The sequence below is a fragment of the Carlito syrichta genome, unplaced genomic scaffold, assembly GCF_000164805.1.
Source record: "Carlito syrichta isolate Samal-C Ts95f unplaced genomic scaffold, Tarsius_syrichta-2.0.1 Scaffold302327, whole genome shotgun sequence".
Classification (NCBI taxonomy): Eukaryota; Metazoa; Chordata; class Mammalia; order Primates; family Tarsiidae; genus Carlito; species Carlito syrichta.
In genome coordinates this window covers 155,364-172,595 of record NW_007246423.1, presented here as the reverse complement: position 1 = coordinate 172,595, position 17,232 = coordinate 155,364, and the positions used below count along the sequence as shown (strand labels likewise).

Sequence of the window (17,232 nt, the reverse complement as noted above, 5' to 3'; positions counted from 1 at the left end):
CTATCCCGCTTAATTGATATCTTACATTGAAAAAAATGAGAGCGTTTCAATCTGAACTCTAGAATCTAGCTGTCTAGTTCAAGGTGACCTGCTCCCTCGGGAATTGTGTGACTGGCCACATTACTTAGATTCTCTGTCTCCTTAGAATGTATAAGAACAGCTGAATTCACCTCCTAGCCCATGGCAAGCATGATTATTACCATCTAAAGCGAAGGAACTCATTTTCTCCTGGCTTACACATAAGAGCATTTAAAAATTCATACTAGACACAGAGTTCCAAGCAAATGAGTGAGCTTCAATTCCCCAGACCAATACAGAGATTTCAGGTATATGTGATGTAAACGCTATTCCATTGTTACGCCCAGAGGGTCAGCTAAGCATAGCACTGGGCACAGAGCCCATTATATTAAAAAAAATATATGAGAGAAATTCCTAAATCAGTCTCATATCACGCATATCATTTGAAAGAATTCAGCCTTTTCTCCTCCTTCTTGATCATTATCCTTTGAAGAACTAGCAGACCCAACAAATCCTGGGTTTTTGGCAAGTGGCTACTCATCAATATTTCTCATCCATTTGTTCATATATGCATTCTTGCACTAAACGTTTTCAGCCCATGTTGTGAGTATGGTCTATGATGTGACTCCACAGGGGCCAGGGGAGAAAGGAAAGTTGCTGGAGGGACAGCATTTACAAAGACATCCAGAGGTCTAATAGTGACTCTGACAGAGAAACTCCTATCGAAATTCATGTAAGTGTCCTTAGAAATGACCAAAGACGCACGCATCTCCATGGAGCTGTGTGATATGACAAGAAAATTAGACCAGTTTCACTAGATCCAGCAAATGTGTGGTTTTCCACAAGGTCATTGATGTACAGGTGATCCATGGAACACAGGTCGTCTAGATGTCAATCTGAAGTTCTGAACCACTGCTTTCTTGCAGGTGTATGATGGTTTAAGCTCCGTAACCACTCGTCTTGCCAGGATGTGTGGAAGAGAGCAGCTGACTACTCCCATCATCTCTTCAGGAAACAGCCTCTTTGTGAGATTTCTGTCTGGCTCTTCCGGACAGAGCAGAGGCTTCCGAGCTCAATTCAGGCAAGGCAAGTACACTGCAGGTCTCCTCAGGTGCAGGAGAAATGTTCTTCAGTGCCCTTCTTGGTGCTACAATAAAGTGAGAGCCATGCTCAGAAGTTGATTGCAGCTTTCTACTTAACATGCAAAAATTTAAATAGAACAAGGGAACTGTGGCTGACAATATGTGTAACCTTATTCTTATCTAACTTAGGTGATGTTGACTTCCTTTGGATCTGTATCTCTCAAACAAGTTTTCAGAATAATACGCAAAAGTGCCTTTAATACTAAAGACAGTAGTAAAACATTTTTATTGATTGGGCATGGTGGTTCAAGCCTGTAATCCCAGCACTTTGGGAGACCGAAGCAAGAGGATTGCCTGAATCCAGGGGTTCGAGACCAGCCTGGGCAACTTGGTGAGACCTCGTCTCTACAATAAAATTTAAAAATTAGCCGGGTGTGGTGGCATGCGCCTGTAGTTTCAGCTACTTGGAAGGCTGAGGTGGAAGGATCACCTGAGTGCAGCAGGTAAAGGCTAGGGTAACCGTGAGCATGCCACTGCACTCCAACCTGGGCAACAGAGACTCCAACTCAAAAACAGAAACAAACCATGTTTTTATCCAAATTCATTGATCCAGCATTTATCCAAGGGTTTATATTAGGAGATACACCACTAAAAATTACAAGACTTGCTTTAATATAGTCAGATTTTAGCCCCCAAAGCAGTTGGTTTCCCTCATTTCTGAACCCCGCTGTTGTCCAACTGAGGAGTCACTGTTGCTACTCATTGTTTTTGTTCTTAAATCATCACTTCTCAAGACCTGTTTGACCATTGTCTTTCATCTGGTCATTCTCAGAGATTAACCCTTTAGCCTGAAAAGAAGCCAGGGCTGGAGGGGGGGGTGGGTGTTGGTTGACTTCGATATGGTTATGATTTGTAATCAGATGACTTAGATTATTTACTTCAAATAAATTTAGTATGTTTAGGCATTATGTATGTTTTAGTCAACTTGCTTGTATTCTAAAGAGACACTGGTAGGGATGGTATCTGGATCAAGGTCTATTTTTTTTCTTTTTTTGAATTGGAGTCTCACTCTGTTACCCAGGCTGGAGTGCATTGGCACATTCACGGCCACGACAACCTCGGTCTTTCTTCTCAGCTTTCCTAGTAGCTGGAACTACAGGTGTGCGCCACTACACCTGGCTAATTTTTTTATTTATTGTCGAAACAAGGTCTCGCCAAGTTGCCCAGGCTGGTCTCGACCCCCTAGACTCAGGCAATCTTCTCGCCTCCGCCTCCCAAAGTGCTGGCATTACAGACGTGAACCACCACACCTGGCTGAACCAAGGTCTTTCAAAGATGCATTATAGACTTTGGAGCCAGACACACACACGTGTGTGTGTATGTGTGTGTGTATATATTTAAATTCTTGTTGATTTGAAAGAAAACATTTTCTTAATACTTTTTTAATACATATAATTATTCACTACTGTGTTGCTTCTTTGTAAGAAGTCTCCACTAGCTCTCATTTTGACTACTATAACAGCCTCCTCAAACTTGCCTGCTCTGGCTCATCTTCTTCTAAAGTCATTTGCAGAGATCCGGCTCTGATCATGCCCTTGAGTGCTTCCATGTCTGTCCTGTCTCCCCACAGCCTGGGGAATGAAGCCCAAGTCCCTCCAGTTGTTAACCAGGGACCTCAGAACCTGCCCTGACCTCTCTCCAGCATCACCCCACCACCCTCAAGTACCCTATGCTCCGGTCAAGCTTGTCTAGCTGCAGCCCTTACCCTCCTCTGTGGGTCTCTGTTCAGGCCTCCCCCCTTTCTGGCTCCCCCTTCCTCACCCTCCAAACCCTGGTTCTGCCAGCTGCCTCTTCCTTGAGACCCCTCTGACGCCTTCCAGCGGTGGAAGCCTTGCCTACCAGCAGGACAGCCTCTCCCTCTACTGGACTTCCTTAGAGCTTTGCATTTCTCTGATAATGTGCAGTCATCCGTAGGAAGTCTTGTCCAGTTGAGTATTTATTTTCCTGGGGAAAAAAACTCATTTATAAAACAGATTATCCATATACCTACAATTTATGAGTGGGCAGAGTAAGTGAACCAATGCCAGAATTTTGTTTGAATGACTCAGACAATTCATAGCCATTTATTTGTTTTTCTTTCTTTCTTTTTCTTTCTTTCTTTCTTTCTTTCTTTCTTTCTTTCTTTCTTCCTTTCTTCCTTCCTTCCTTCCTTCCTTCCTTCCTTCCTTCCTTCCTTCCTTCTTTCTTTCTTTGTTTCTTTCTCTTTTTTTTTTTTTTGCCACTTTCTTACTTCCTATAACTGAAGAATGTTGTTATATATGTTAAGTGTGCTCCCATTTTCTTATCGTTTACGTGTAGCTTCCTTGGCAGGGAAGTTCCTTGGCATGCTTTCATTTATGCCAAAATCATTTATGCTCTCATTTTGTGTGTTTTCCAGCCTGTGGAGGCTACATCCTCACGGACTCTTCTGATACTATTTCCTCTCCATTGTTCCCTGCCAAGTATCCAAACAATCAGAACTGCAGCTGGACAATTCAAGCTCAACCTCCATGTAAGTAACAAAAAGAAAAGAGAAAGAGAATCCTGGAGAGATGTGTCTGTGGGAAAATCAGTCTATGAGCAATGGCCTTATCAGCTCCTTATCTCCTGCTTGGTAACAATTGATGGCCTTCCTCCTCTTTTGCAAGTCTGACCCAATTCCTGATGTGCAGGTCAAGGAGCCTTTCCTAAGGAAGTAATTTCTACAAGTGCTTCTTAATTTAAAAACAACTTTTCTTTTAAAAAAGAATTTCAAGGCCTAGCAACCAGAGGAAAAAAACACAACACACCACAGTCATGTTGTATTGGCAGACATATAAGATTGGGGGTAAGCTAAAATAATAGAGACATAGTTTTTGACACGTTTGCCGTGAGTGTCGTAGATGCTCAAGACAGTTGCTGAATGATTAAGCAAAGAGTAACAACCACAGACTGGAGAATTAATAACTGACAGTATGAGAATGCAGTGCCACGAGCCTATCAATCAAAGTGGAAGTGAATTCTAAAACTCGTTCTCTCCTGCAATGTATGAATTATTTAACATATCCCAACACAGGCCTGGAAGGAACATAAATTATTTTCTTTATAGAATCCTAGAATCTTATTTTCTGACCTAGTAATAATCTAGCGCTAAGGATTATTGTCCACGTTTTATAGACAGAGACTATGAAGAAATGATCTCCAAGGACACAACGGAAAGGTTTCGGAGGCTGTGATGCTGGGGCCACTCTGAATCCTGTTTCAGATAAGCCTCACCCTCCCTTGAAGTTCTCAGGAAAATATGGTTTCAGGCATAATGTGGAAAAGGCATTAAGTTCTTGATTCAGCTCTGTAATTAATAGCCTGTGTGAATACAGGCAAGTCACTTAAGTTAACTGAGCCGTGACAAAACAATCTACAGAATGAAGAGTTTGGTTGAAATATTCTCTAGCACTTTCCCCAGGGATGTCAGGAGTTAACAAGTTGATAGTTCTTAGTATCTTTATTGACATGCAGAAGATGTGGGGGCTGGTGACGTAATCGTTAGCCAATTGCAGACTGGGAGGTGGAGCCCCAAAGAAAGTTGCCTGCCAGCCAGCTTGAGACTGAGCCGTAGATAACGAAGCCCCCTGCCTTGAACCGAGCAGTTTTTATTTTCTAATGAGTTATAAAGCATTTAGATGAACGATCTCACTGGTCGAGAACAACAACAGGAAAAGATCCTGTTCTGAAGATTAGGGAGCCCAAGAACAACAGAAGGAAAATGTACCCAGGCACTAGCTGTTCTGCAAGTAATTCAAAGCTTTCTTGATAATGACTCTGAACCTCTAGGGCACCAGCTCTGGCCTGAAAATAAAACAGAGTGAGCTAAAATGTGAATGCCAGGGAGAAAAGAATGTCTTATTTACAAGCACATGTGAAGAATCAGAATTTAAGAAGACGATTTTATTGAGATAAATGCTTATGAGAGGAACACAGCAATGGCTGATATAAAGTTGTGGAAAGACTGTATTTTCCAACAAGACATTCCTTATTGTGCCTGGAATGAACCTACCCAAGTACTCCCATTACCACTGTCAGCATTTCAGATTCCACAGTCACTTTCAAAAACATCTATTCTGTTATTCTTCAAAGGAAGCTTTTTAGCATAGAAATTGTCCCCTTCCCTCTCTTTATCCTCTCCACTCCTGTGCAAATCTGCCTCATTCATTACCTCCCTGCTAGAGAGCTGTCACATGAAATTACTGGAGGTAAAATTTCCCTGTATGGTTTGTTCACCAGTCCTTTATTAAAGAATCTTTGCTGGGTGCGGTGGCTCAAGCCTGTAATCCCAGCACTTTGGGAGGCCGAGGCGAGAGGATTGCCTGAGGCCGTGGGTTCGAGACCAGCTTGGGCAACATGGTGAGACCTCATCTCTACAATAAAATTTAAAAATTAGTCAGGTGTGGTAGTGCGCGCCTGTAGTTCTGGCTACTTGGAAGGTTGAGGTGGAAGGATCACCTGAGCCCAGTAGGTTGAGGCTGCGGTGGCTGAGAGCATGCCACTGCACTCCAGCCTGGGCAACTCAAAAATAAAAAATAAAAATCTTCTTTTTATTACAGTCAATCATATTACCCTCTCATTTAACCACTTCGAACTTGAAAGAAGCACAGCATGTACAGACGACTTTGTAGAAATTTTGGATGGCAGCCACCAAGACGCACCCCTTCGAGGTACTGTGGTTTTCACTCATTTACATCTGTGGTCTTGGCTGTGTTTTATTTATAGATCTACATATTTATAGGCTGCCATTCACTGTTAGAATGCTTCTATTAAATATGAAAAGCAGCATAAGCCAAGTAAAGATAATTAGAGAGTAAGAAAGCAGGCTTTAATGTGGGGTCCAAGGAACTCAACTTGTTTATATTCAAGGGCATGAGTAGTTTGTGTATTTTTTTAAAAAGAAATGTGAAGCCGGGCTCGGTGGCTCAGCCTGTAATCCCGCGCCTTTGGGAGGCTGAGGTGAGTGGATTGCCTGAGCCCGCGGGTTCGAGACCCGCCTGGGCAGCGAGACCTCATCTCTACAATAAATCAAAAAATCAGCCGGGCGTGGTAGCGCATGCCTGTAATTCCGGCTACTTGGAAGGCTGAGGCGGAAGGATCGCCGGAGCCCGGCAGGTCGAGGCTGCGGTGGCCGGAAGCGGCCACTGCACTCCAGTCTGGGCGACAGAGTGAGACTCCAACTCAAAAAAAAAAAAAAAAGAAATGTGAAAGTTGCAACTGTTAGAGAATGGTTAAATGCAGTCCATTCCAACATCAGATAGCCTTCTGTCAGATGTTTCTTGTTTATATTTGACCATAGTCTTATATGCAAATTGAGCACTTTTTTTCCCTAGTTTTGTTCTCAGTGGAAGCAAAAAAAAAAGAAATGAATTGATTGATTCAATTAAAATTCTGTCATTTTTGTTTGTGAGACATTCCAGTAAAATTACAGAATGCTGCTACCTAGTTGTGTTACTGAAGTGTCAGAGGTTCAGTTGAGGTTCTGTTGCATCCTCACAGAAAGCCAGTCACTGAGACAATGAGTATTGCCAGGGAGAAGACTTTCAATTGGTGATACCAGCCAAGGAGAAGAGGAGATCAATCTCAAATCTGTCTCCCTATCTGATTGAAATTGGGGGTTATTTATATAGTGGGGAAAGGAATGTAAAGTAGCGATTAGGGGCAGGGCTCAGTGGCTCAGCCTGTAATCCCAGCACTTTGGGAGGCCTAGGCAAGTGGGTTGCCTGAGCCCATGGGTTCAAGACCAGCCCAGGCAACTTGGAGAAACCTTGTCTCTACAATAAAAAATTTTAAAGTTAACTGTGCGTGGTAGCGCGTGTCTGTAGTTCCTGCTACTTGGAAAGCTGAGGCGGAAGGATTGCTGGACCCCAGAAGGTTGACGCTGGGGTGGTCATGAGTGTGCCACTGCACTCCAGCCTGGGTGACAGAGTGAGACTTCAACTCGATAAATAAATAAATAGCAATTAGGGAAGGGTAAGGAAGCAATCATGCTGAGTTAAGGGTCTGACATCTCATTATCTGGATACAGTGATCTGGTAAGTTCTGTCCCTTGCTTGAGGGCTGGTCTCTTGAGGAAGAAACTTAGATAAGGCAAATGTAAGTTTTAAAAGACTGTGAGAGTTAATATCTAGGTTTATTCAAAAAACCCCATATATAGCTGTTCTTTGGGGAAACTGGGTCAGTCTCAGTTTCAGGAATATTCTTACACAAAATTATCTCAGGCCATTAAAGCTTTCTCCATGAGTTTACTAATTTTCGAGTTTGTCATACAAGCTTCTCATCTTGCACTAGAAGACAAGCTCCATCAAAGAAGAGACTTTGTTTTGTTTATAGTCATTGCTTTATTCCTAGTGCTTAGAACAGTGCCAGAGACAGCAGTGCCTGACATAATCGGTGAACACTACTGTATGCACACCTCTCTTTGTATTGCCTGAGAGCTTTATCAATGAGCATTTGACCAAGGATAAGAGCATATTATTCAGCGGACAGTTATATAGCATTACCTCGTGCTAAGTATTATTCTACTGTACTTTATAAATAGTAACTCAATCCTTATACCCTTATGATATAGGTTTCATTGTTTTCAATATTCCCTTTTTCCAAATGGGGAAACTGGGGCACAGAGCACTTAAGTAACTTGCCTTGGATCGCATGGCTAGTAAACAGCAGAGCCAGGAGCAGAATCCAATCGTCTGACTCTAGCATCCATTTTCTTTGCTATACCATATTGACTCAAAGTATCAGTGCATTTATTTGAGCAGGTCCCTACTGTGCTGGAGATTTTTGTTTTAGTTACATTTGGATCCTAGACATCTTTTTTTCCTCTGGTCATATTGTCCTTTTTCAGGTTTATAAATCATCTTTCTTATTTATAGCTCCTATTTATAGTTTTCTCTTCTCTTTACCTCCGCCCTGCCCCGCCCCGCCTCCCAGAGACAAGGTCTGGCTCTGTTGCCCAGGTTGGAGTGCAGTGGTGCTGTCATAGCTCACTGTAGCCTCAACCTCCCAGCCTCAAGCAATCCTCCCACCTCTGCTTCCTGAGTAGCAGAGACTTCAGATGCCTGCCACCACAGTTGGCTAATGTTTTGATTTTGTAGAGACAGGTTCTTGCTCTGTTGCCAGGCTAGTCTTGAACTCCTGGCCTCCGTGATCCTCCCACCTTGGCCTCCAAAGAGCAGGGATTACAGGCTTCATCTACCATGTTTGACCACATAACGTTTATTATTATTATTATTATTATTATTGAGTTGGAGTCTCACTCTGTCTCCCAGGCTGGAGGGCAGTGGCACGCTCCTGGCCACCGCAACCTCAACCTGCTGGGCTCAGGGGATCCTCCTGCCTCAGTCTTCCAAGTAGCTGGAACTCCAGGTTGCCACCATGCCCAGTTAAATTTTTGACTTATTGTAGAGACAAGGTCTTGCCAAATTGTCCAGGCTAGTCTCAAACCCCCGGGCTAGGCAATCCTCTCACCTGGGCCTCCAAAGTGCTAGGATTATAGGTGTGAGTCACTGTGCCTGGTCAAGTTTATTTTTAATTCTCAGGCATTGTCTCAAACACTGATCCTGATTTAAGTGGTTCAACTAGAACTGATTTCTTCTTTTGGCTTTGGTCTCTTGTAATGCTAGTAATGATGTGTTTATGAGAAATAACGGCCTCCACCATGTCATCGTTCATTCTCCTTGTTGTTTTCATTTTTTTAGGCCGTTACTGTGGCACCTCCATGCCCCACCCCATCACATCCTTCAGCAGTGCCCTGACGCTGAGGTTTGTCTCTGATTCTGGAGTGAATTCTGATGGATTCCATGCCACATATGCTGCCTCAGCATCGGGTAAGAAGGTTAACAGAGATGTGGTAGAAATCCTTGGTTTGTTGTTTGGGACTCTCTTACCTTCAAAGTCGGGAGCTAGTTCAGCACCTCTTTGCCTAACCTTAGTTTCTTCCCAATTAGGTGAACATATTATAAATTCTAACAACAGTGAATTCTAGAGGTGGGGAGAATAAGTTGGAAATCTGGCTGTCTTCTAGCTAAACTTCCTGATCTTAGATGACCTGGTATTCCCCTTTAGGACATGTTTGCTAAGGCAGCTGCAACTGGGAAGGAAAGGAAAGAGGAATTTCTGGGACTGGGTTTCTTAGCTGGGAGAGCACTACTGGCATTCATATTATTAGTAGTTACAAACTGGAGCACTGGGTATTCCAGTGCTCTACTGAGAGGGAAATGCTAGACGACTGCCTTCTGTTCTAAACCAAGATTGGAGATAATCCTGGTCAAAAAAACCCAGTGGTTGTAGGATAAAACCAAGTCTTGTATCACTCTAAGTCAAGGTTCACAGGGAGAAAGGTCTTTCAGAAAAAACACCAGAGATTCCTTCTGATTCACCATACTGCATACCCTTGATCTCCAGTTTGCAGAATCTTTTTCTTGTTATATATGTCATGAGTTGTTTTTTGTTTTTTGTTTTTTAATATGAGATGAAAATACTAAATCCTTTCATGCTGATAATGGCTCAAGTGTTCTTTCTCTTTTGTCCTATGGTGTCTTGCATTCGATCTTCGCTCTGACACTCACTTTAGTTCTCTTTTCTTCTAGCTTGTGGTGGAAGCTTCCACATGGCTGAAGGCATCTTCAACAGCCCTGGCTACCCAGAAGTTTATCCCCCTAATGTGGAATGTGTCTGGAACATTGTCAGTTCCCCTGGCAACCGGCTCCAGCTGTCTTTTATGTAAATCCTTTTGTATGGTGTATTGTTTCAGTGCTAATGAATCTGCAGGAAGGAAGTACTGGTACTAATAGGATGGGCGACTCACAGCATGTGTGTCCAAGCAACTGGTCAAGAGAATATAGTGGGAACATTGGGAAGGGTTTTTTTTTTTAGTCATAGTTTGGTTATAAATTGCATTAAGATTCTCTCATAATGGTTCCAGAGTCTTGTCTAACATTACCAGAAGTACCTTCTTGAATTTTTGGTGATCATATCTGTGGGCCATTCATGTTCAGAGAATAGCGGTTTTATCTTTTCTTGGAATTAGGTACACTTAGGTTCTTTTAAAGAAACCAGTAAAATTCCTTCTTCCAGCAGAGACCTTCCATCTCAATTAAGCCTTTTTCTATCTGTCTGTTTGTCTATCTATCATCTATCATATCTATTTATTTATATTTCAATAGCTTTAGGGATACAAATGGTTTTGGGTTACATTGATGCCTTGCATTTTGGTGAAGAAGTTTGGGCTTTAAGTGTACCCATCACCTCCGCTAGTACACACTGTACCTGGTAGGTGACTTTTTGTCCCTCACCTCCTTCACACCCTCCCCCTTCTGAGTCTCCACTTTTCCACTATACCATTCTGTATGCCCTTGTGGACCCATAGCTTGGCTCCCACTAATAAGTGAGAACATGTGGTATTTGGTTTTCTATTCCTGTGTTACTTCACACTTCATTAGGATAATGGTCTCTGATTCCATCCAAATTGTTGCAAAAGACATTAATTTGTTCTTTTTTAATGGCTGAATAGTATTACATGGGGTGTGTGTGTGTGTGTGTGTGTGTGTGTGTGTGTGTGTGTGTGGTGTGACAATATATATCACGTTTCCTTTGTCCACTGTTCAGTTGATGGGCATTGAGGTTGATTCCACATCTTTGCAAATATGAATTGTGCTGTGATAAACATGTGAGTGCAGGTGTTTTTTTCCCCAAGTAGTGGAATCTACTCAATGAAGCCTTCTTTACCATTGTAGCTTATCCTACCCCAATCTGTCTTTCCTTCTCAATACTCCTATCAGAAGAATGATTTTGTAAGTTATTTTTAGAACCTAATTGATTTGTAAAATCATGTTCATGTTCCTCATTGAACTATACCACTTTTTGAGTATGAACTGTGGATATGGAATTAACAATAGCATCCTGTCACATTCTGAGTGGTCTTGGATTAGACAGCAGTCTTAATATTTCCCACAGTAAATGCAAAAAGCACATGGTAAGTGAAATGGGATTTTTAAAAAAATCAATCAGTACAGAGGTACGTGTCACATGCTGCGTTAGTAATGGATGCTTAACAAATATTGAGTCATAATACTTTGACATTGAAATTGTTGTTTTGAATTAAAAATTATTCACCACACTATATCACATGTTATTGGACTGTGTTGGAATTGCTAATTCCATCTTGAAGAGAATAGAAAGTAACTTATTATTGGCCGGCCTTTAATCCCAGCACTTTGGGAGGCCGAGGCAAGTGGATTGCTGGAGCCCTTGGGTTCGAGACCAGCTCAGGCAACTTTGCAAGGCCTTGTCTCTACAATTAAAAAAAAAAAATAAAAAATTAGCTGGGCCTGGTAACACGCGCCTGTAGTTCTGGCTGCTTGGAAGGCTGAGGCAGAAGGATTGCCAGAGCTCAGGGGGTCGACACCGGTGGGGCTGTGAGTGTGCCATGGCACTCCAGTCTGGGCAACGGAGTGAGACTCCAGCTCAAAAAAAAAAAAAAAAAAAAAATATTGTTGAGAGAGGAGGATTGCTTTGAGGACATTGATCTGCTTATTTAAAAGTCTTGCTTTTCCTCCTAGACATGTCAAACTATGAATCAAGAACTAATTTAAGGCTGGGCACAGTGACTTGTGCCTGTAATTCCAGAATTTTGGGAGGCCAAGGCAAGGGAGGATCACTTGAACCCAGGAGTTTGAGACCAGCCCGGGCAACATAGTGAGACCTTGTCTTTACAAAAAATAAAAAATAAACAATAAAAAATAAGCCCAACTATTCAGGAGGCTGAGGTAGAAGGATCACCTGAGCCCAGGAGGTTGAGGCTGCAGTGAACTGCGATTGTGCCACTGCATTCTATACTGGGCGACAGAGTAAGACCCCGACTCATAAACAAACAAACAAAAAAACCTATTTAAAACAGGGAACAGCAGTCCTCTTTGTGAACCAAGTTCAAACACTTCAAGTAGCTTTCTCTATAATCCATCAATCAAGCAGTGTCTTTTCAGGGTACAAGTGGCATTGTGTGAAGACAGACACTCTCTGCATACTGAAAAGCACGCAAGCTGCTTCACAGGAAGGAGGTTTGGGGTTGTCATTATCTTCACTAAACGCACAAATTTCTGGAATTCTATATATGATATTTACCTGATGTATATTTATTCATTTATTCAACAAATACTTATTAATCCCCTACTGTGTGCTAAGCATGTAGTTGGCACATGCCACTCCCATGTGAGATGCTTGTATGGTGATCAATAAAACACCATCATTAGTCCAGGCGCAGTGGCTCAAGCCTGTAATCCCAGCACTTTGGGAGGCCAAGGTGAGAGGATTGCCTGAGCCCACAGGTTCGAGAACAGCCTGGGCAACTTGGCGAGACCTCACCTCTACAATAAATAAAAAAAAAATAAGTCGGGCATGGTAGTGTGTGCCTATAGTTCCAGCTATTTGGAAGGCTGAGGCGAAAGGATTGCCAGAGCCCAGCAGTTCAAGGCTGCGGTGACCGCGAGCATGCCACAGCACTCCAGTCTGGGCAGTGGCGTGAGCTCCAACTCAAAAAATAAAAATTAAAAAATAAAAATAACCCACCCCCAAAAAACCACACCATTGTTGTCCTTATGATAAAGTCCACAGTCCTTTCCATGGCCTTAACTAGGCCTCATGATTGCCAAATAAAGTTTCTTCCTTTTTTTGTCTTTTTCCTCTTTGTCTCTATCATATTTACGCTGCTGACCACTCTGACGTTTAAGAACTAGGCTAGGTACGAATGTTAAAGACAGATAATTCTCAGATCTTGACAAATGATTAATAAATCAATGTCGAGAAGCTATTCAATTAAAACCTAAAAAGGTTCATTTTTCTCTATGGGGGATAATAATAACAAAGTTCTAGGACCCCTGTTAAGATGAAGTAAAATGGCAAATTTAAAATGTATAGCACACAGCTAGTGCATAGCAGATGTTCAGTGAATGTTAATTCTCTCAGTCTTCAACATTTCTAATGTATTGTGAGGTATTGTCTGGACATAGACTTTTTTGCCCTTATATCTGACTTCTTTCTTTCCCCACCCTCAAGAAGCGACCTCTGGCCAAGGCCAGTCTCTGAAGTATCATATGAAGCATGCATAGTCCCAGTAATGAGTCCTGAGGTGCAGGTGATCAAGCAATGCTGAAAGCAGTGCAGGCGGCGTCTCTCTTAATCAATGTAATTGCAAACACCATATTGAAATTTGAATAATTAACTTGCATGATTATAAAACCGCTTGCTGTACTGTCCCGAGGCTCAGATGCCTCACCGTTTGGCTGCCATCGATGACTCCCATAAGTTCTAATAAACCAGTGTCTTTCCCTGCTGGTCCTCCAGGGGACTTCTTTGGAACAGATAAAGAACAGGATATGCAAACCCTCTCAGATTTGGGGTTACTGCATTACAAGTTATCCTCCGTGATGGTTCACAAATGGACAACACTAGGCTCTCCTTCCAGAGGATGGGAGATTACAGATGCAGAACACAAGTTTCATTCATTTTACTGTTTAATGGACATTAAAATTTAATTGCCGTAGAAAATCGAATGACTTGGTTACTTCCTTTCTCATCTATGAGAAGTTAACTTTGATCATTTTGAGTTACTTGTTTGAGGTTTATTTATTTATTTATTTAGAAAGCAGGATTTATCGAGAAGACAGAAAAGCTCCCAGAGTGGGAGGGGACCCAAGGGGGTTGCTGGAGCTTTATTTTTTTAATGAATTTTGTAGAAAGCAAGATGCCTTTTTTTTATGCAGATGATTAATGAGAAGACAAGGTCTGTGAGTTATTTCTGCCCTGGGCCTAAACTCTCTCCAGATGGGTGCTTAGAAACATTTCCCTGGGGTGTATGAGAGACATGTGAGAAACATATGAATCCCATCAAGTTCTAAAACATGAGGTTTGGATTATGGACACCGTGGTGAGAATGAGAAGGGAGAAAAACTGGAGAAATTATGGTTGAGTCTGCAACAAAAAAAGAGGAGGGAGAAACAAAACCTAAAAGAGAGGTTTTTTGTAAAACATACATTTGAAGGAGAGAACAGAAATTTAATATTTGCAGAGTGCTTTTAGAAAGTGATTGGTCTTGGTTCAAGAATCAAAATGAGATAATGAAAAACAGTGATTCTACTATTTTTGTTCTACATCCTAGTTTTACTAACAGATCTTAGCCAAAGGGTAGACTTGCTTGTAAAATGTTCCAGCCTAAAACAGAGACTTCCCAGAACAATAAAGCTTTTTAAAAAGTTTAATTCAATTTGTGTAGGCATTGTTCTACCATCACTTCTCATCCATTTAGTACTGGATTCTACTGGTCTGGTACTTAGAAAAGACCTTTATAATCTTATGGCCTATTGGACCAAAGTTTATTGTGCGTATTCATTACCTCGGATCTTGCTAAAATTCACTTTCTGATTCATCTGGTAGGTGAGGCCTGATTCTTGATTTCAAACGAGCTCTGTGAGGCTTGTGGGGCATGGGCTGTGGGGCATGGGCTGCCCTTTAAACAGAAAGGTTTTAGAGGTAATTTTATGCAATTCACCTTCTGAGGAAAATGACCTCCCATTCTTCCCTTTCTGCTTTCTGAGAAGCAAAAAAAATTAGCATACTTCACTCTGTTGATAATACCATGGGTAATAAAAGTGAGCCTGAATTTAAGTACCAAACTTGGCAACCATCCCAGAGATGAATTTAGAACTATTCCTTGCCAAAAATGATTGCATATACAAATGATATATTATAAAGCATCAGATTGTGAAAGGAGACAAATGTGTGGTTTGCTTTCCCTGATGTGGATTCATCCTGATTTCTCCTGCTTCTCAAATATCAGTCATATCTTGCTGCTAAAACCATGTCCAGAATATGGTCCAGGTGGTCTGTACTCTAGTGAACTGCCTTGATGGTATTGCATGACCACCGGCTCACAGTTCTTCAGGTTAGAGACCTACTAATCCTAGAATCTTGCTTGAGATCCAGAATGGGATAGAACTGACCAATCACTTTGCTCCTGTACACCGGTGGGCAGTGAACAATTAGAGGTGTGCCATTCTGTGGTAGGGCTTGAGGTGACCACACCCCCCAGGCTGTTGTCTCTCAGCATCTTTATCCATTAGCTGAAATAGAGCCCCGGGGAAGAATTACACTTAGCGGAATGTGGAATCTTACAACACATCATGTTGAACATTGACTAAAAGATACACACAATAGAGAAATACATTTTCTATTCTCCAGACAGTTTTATTTTTTTTCTTCCTTACAGTTTCTTTTCTAAAGTCTTGCAGATTTATTTTGTCTTTCCTCTTCTCAGCAAAGTCTGCCTGCAACAATTTATGGAAATAGAAGATTACACTCACCTCCTCTACATTTAAAAAAAAAATTATAATTAAATTTTTTTTCTTAAAAATCAAAATAAATGAAATACTACAGGGCAGCAAAAGTCCCCAATCTATATTACTATTTTTCTTTTTTTAAAAATTTTATTTTAAAGATGTGGGGTATAATTCAGGGTTAGGTATACAAATGCTCATTATGCAGGTACCCTTGTTGATGAGGTGTGCTCACCCCTTCCCCAGGCAGATTCCCACTACGGCCAATCCCACTTTCCCACTCCCCTCCCAGCAGTTTCCAGCTACTGCCAATCCTTTTCTTATAGTATTGCAATAATTGTTCAAGGTCTGTTTGAGTGAGAACATGTGATACTCAGCTCTTTGTTTCTGTGAAAGATCACTCAGTATTATAGACTCTAAGTCCAACCAGGTTGCTGTGAAGTTTGTGATTTTGTTCTTTATGACTGCGTAATATTGCATCGTGTATATGTACCACATTTTAAAAATTCAGTCCTCTTTTGATGGGCAGCACAGTTGGTTCCATGTTCTTGCTTCTGTGAACAATGCTGCGATAAACAAACGTGTGCAGGTATCTTTTTTATAGACTGATCTGAGTTCTTCTGGGTATATTCCTCATATTTCTTTACCTTGTCATCACAGAGGTAACTCATACCTTGAACTGTATGTGTATCGTTCCCTTTCATGTTTTTATGCCTTTATAATAAGTATATATACATACGCACTATATTAAGTACTGCTTTCTGTTTTATTTAAACAGAATCATACTTATTGATTGAGCTGAAATTACATTGAATTTAGAAATTAATTTGGGGAGAAGTATCATCTTTATGATAGTGAAGTTCTTTATATTTTTGAGCTGGGGTTATCTCTCCATTTATTTTGGACTGCTTTTGTGTCCATCACTAAAATTTACTATTTTTTCTAGAATATAAGTTTCCTGAAGGGAGGAACATTTTCTCCGTCTTATCCTTAATCTCTACAACGTTTGGCAATATAGTAAAGAGTCATAAAAAATATTTGTTGAATGAATTTTGACTAAGTTACAACTTCTAAATTTTTGCCTGCTGGTGTAAGGAAACCCTACAGATTTTTGTATATTGTTGTCTTTTTCAGCAACATTTCTGTTTTCCAGAATGACAGAAATTGTCTCTTGTTTACTTCTATGCCTCGAAGAGGGTCTGACACATTAAGATACTCAGTAAATATTTGTTGAATGAATGGATTTATTTGAATATTGATTCAAGCTCTTCTTTTTCAGCCCTTACAACGTTTACTCCCTCCCCTTTTCCTTGTCCTATTGTAATGGGGACCTTTCCATATAATGAGGAACAAAAGTGATGAGAACAGCCTTTTGTGTGTTATTTAAAAGATATACTTTAAAAAATTTACCTCTAAGTAGATTGATAGACATTTATCTGGTTAAGAACATTTCCTTTCATTCCTAATTCTCTAAGAGTTTTTATAGTGAATGGGAGTTGAGTTTTATCAGATATGTTTCTGCAACTGTTATTGATTCTCTCGATATATTTTTGCATCCATTTCTCCTTTAAATATTTTGCATCCATTTCTCCTTTAAATATTTTGCATTCATTTCTCCTTTTGGTGGTAAATTGCTCCAACAGATCTAATGTTAAATTTTTTTTTTTTTTTTTTGAGTTGGAGTCTCGCAGCCTCGACCTGCTGGGCTCCGGTGATCCTTCCGCCTCAGCCTTCCAAGTAGC

At 41.1% G+C, this 17,232-nt stretch overlaps 1 protein-coding gene across 1 annotated transcript in view; it reads left to right on the top strand.

Annotated features, from left to right (window-relative positions):
* Positions 1-17,232, top strand: part of CUBN (cubilin) — a 313,379-nt gene that overhangs the window by 156,618 nt on the left and 139,529 nt on the right. Inside the window, exons 32-36 of the mRNA XM_008056348.2 lie at positions 945-1,104; positions 3,538-3,651; positions 5,720-5,830; positions 8,861-8,989; positions 9,752-9,884. Of these exons, the coding sequence (XP_008054539.1) occupies positions 945-1,104; positions 3,538-3,651; positions 5,720-5,830; positions 8,861-8,989; positions 9,752-9,884 (647 nt within the window). The remainder of the gene's footprint in view (positions 1-944; positions 1,105-3,537; positions 3,652-5,719; positions 5,831-8,860; positions 8,990-9,751; positions 9,885-17,232) is intronic.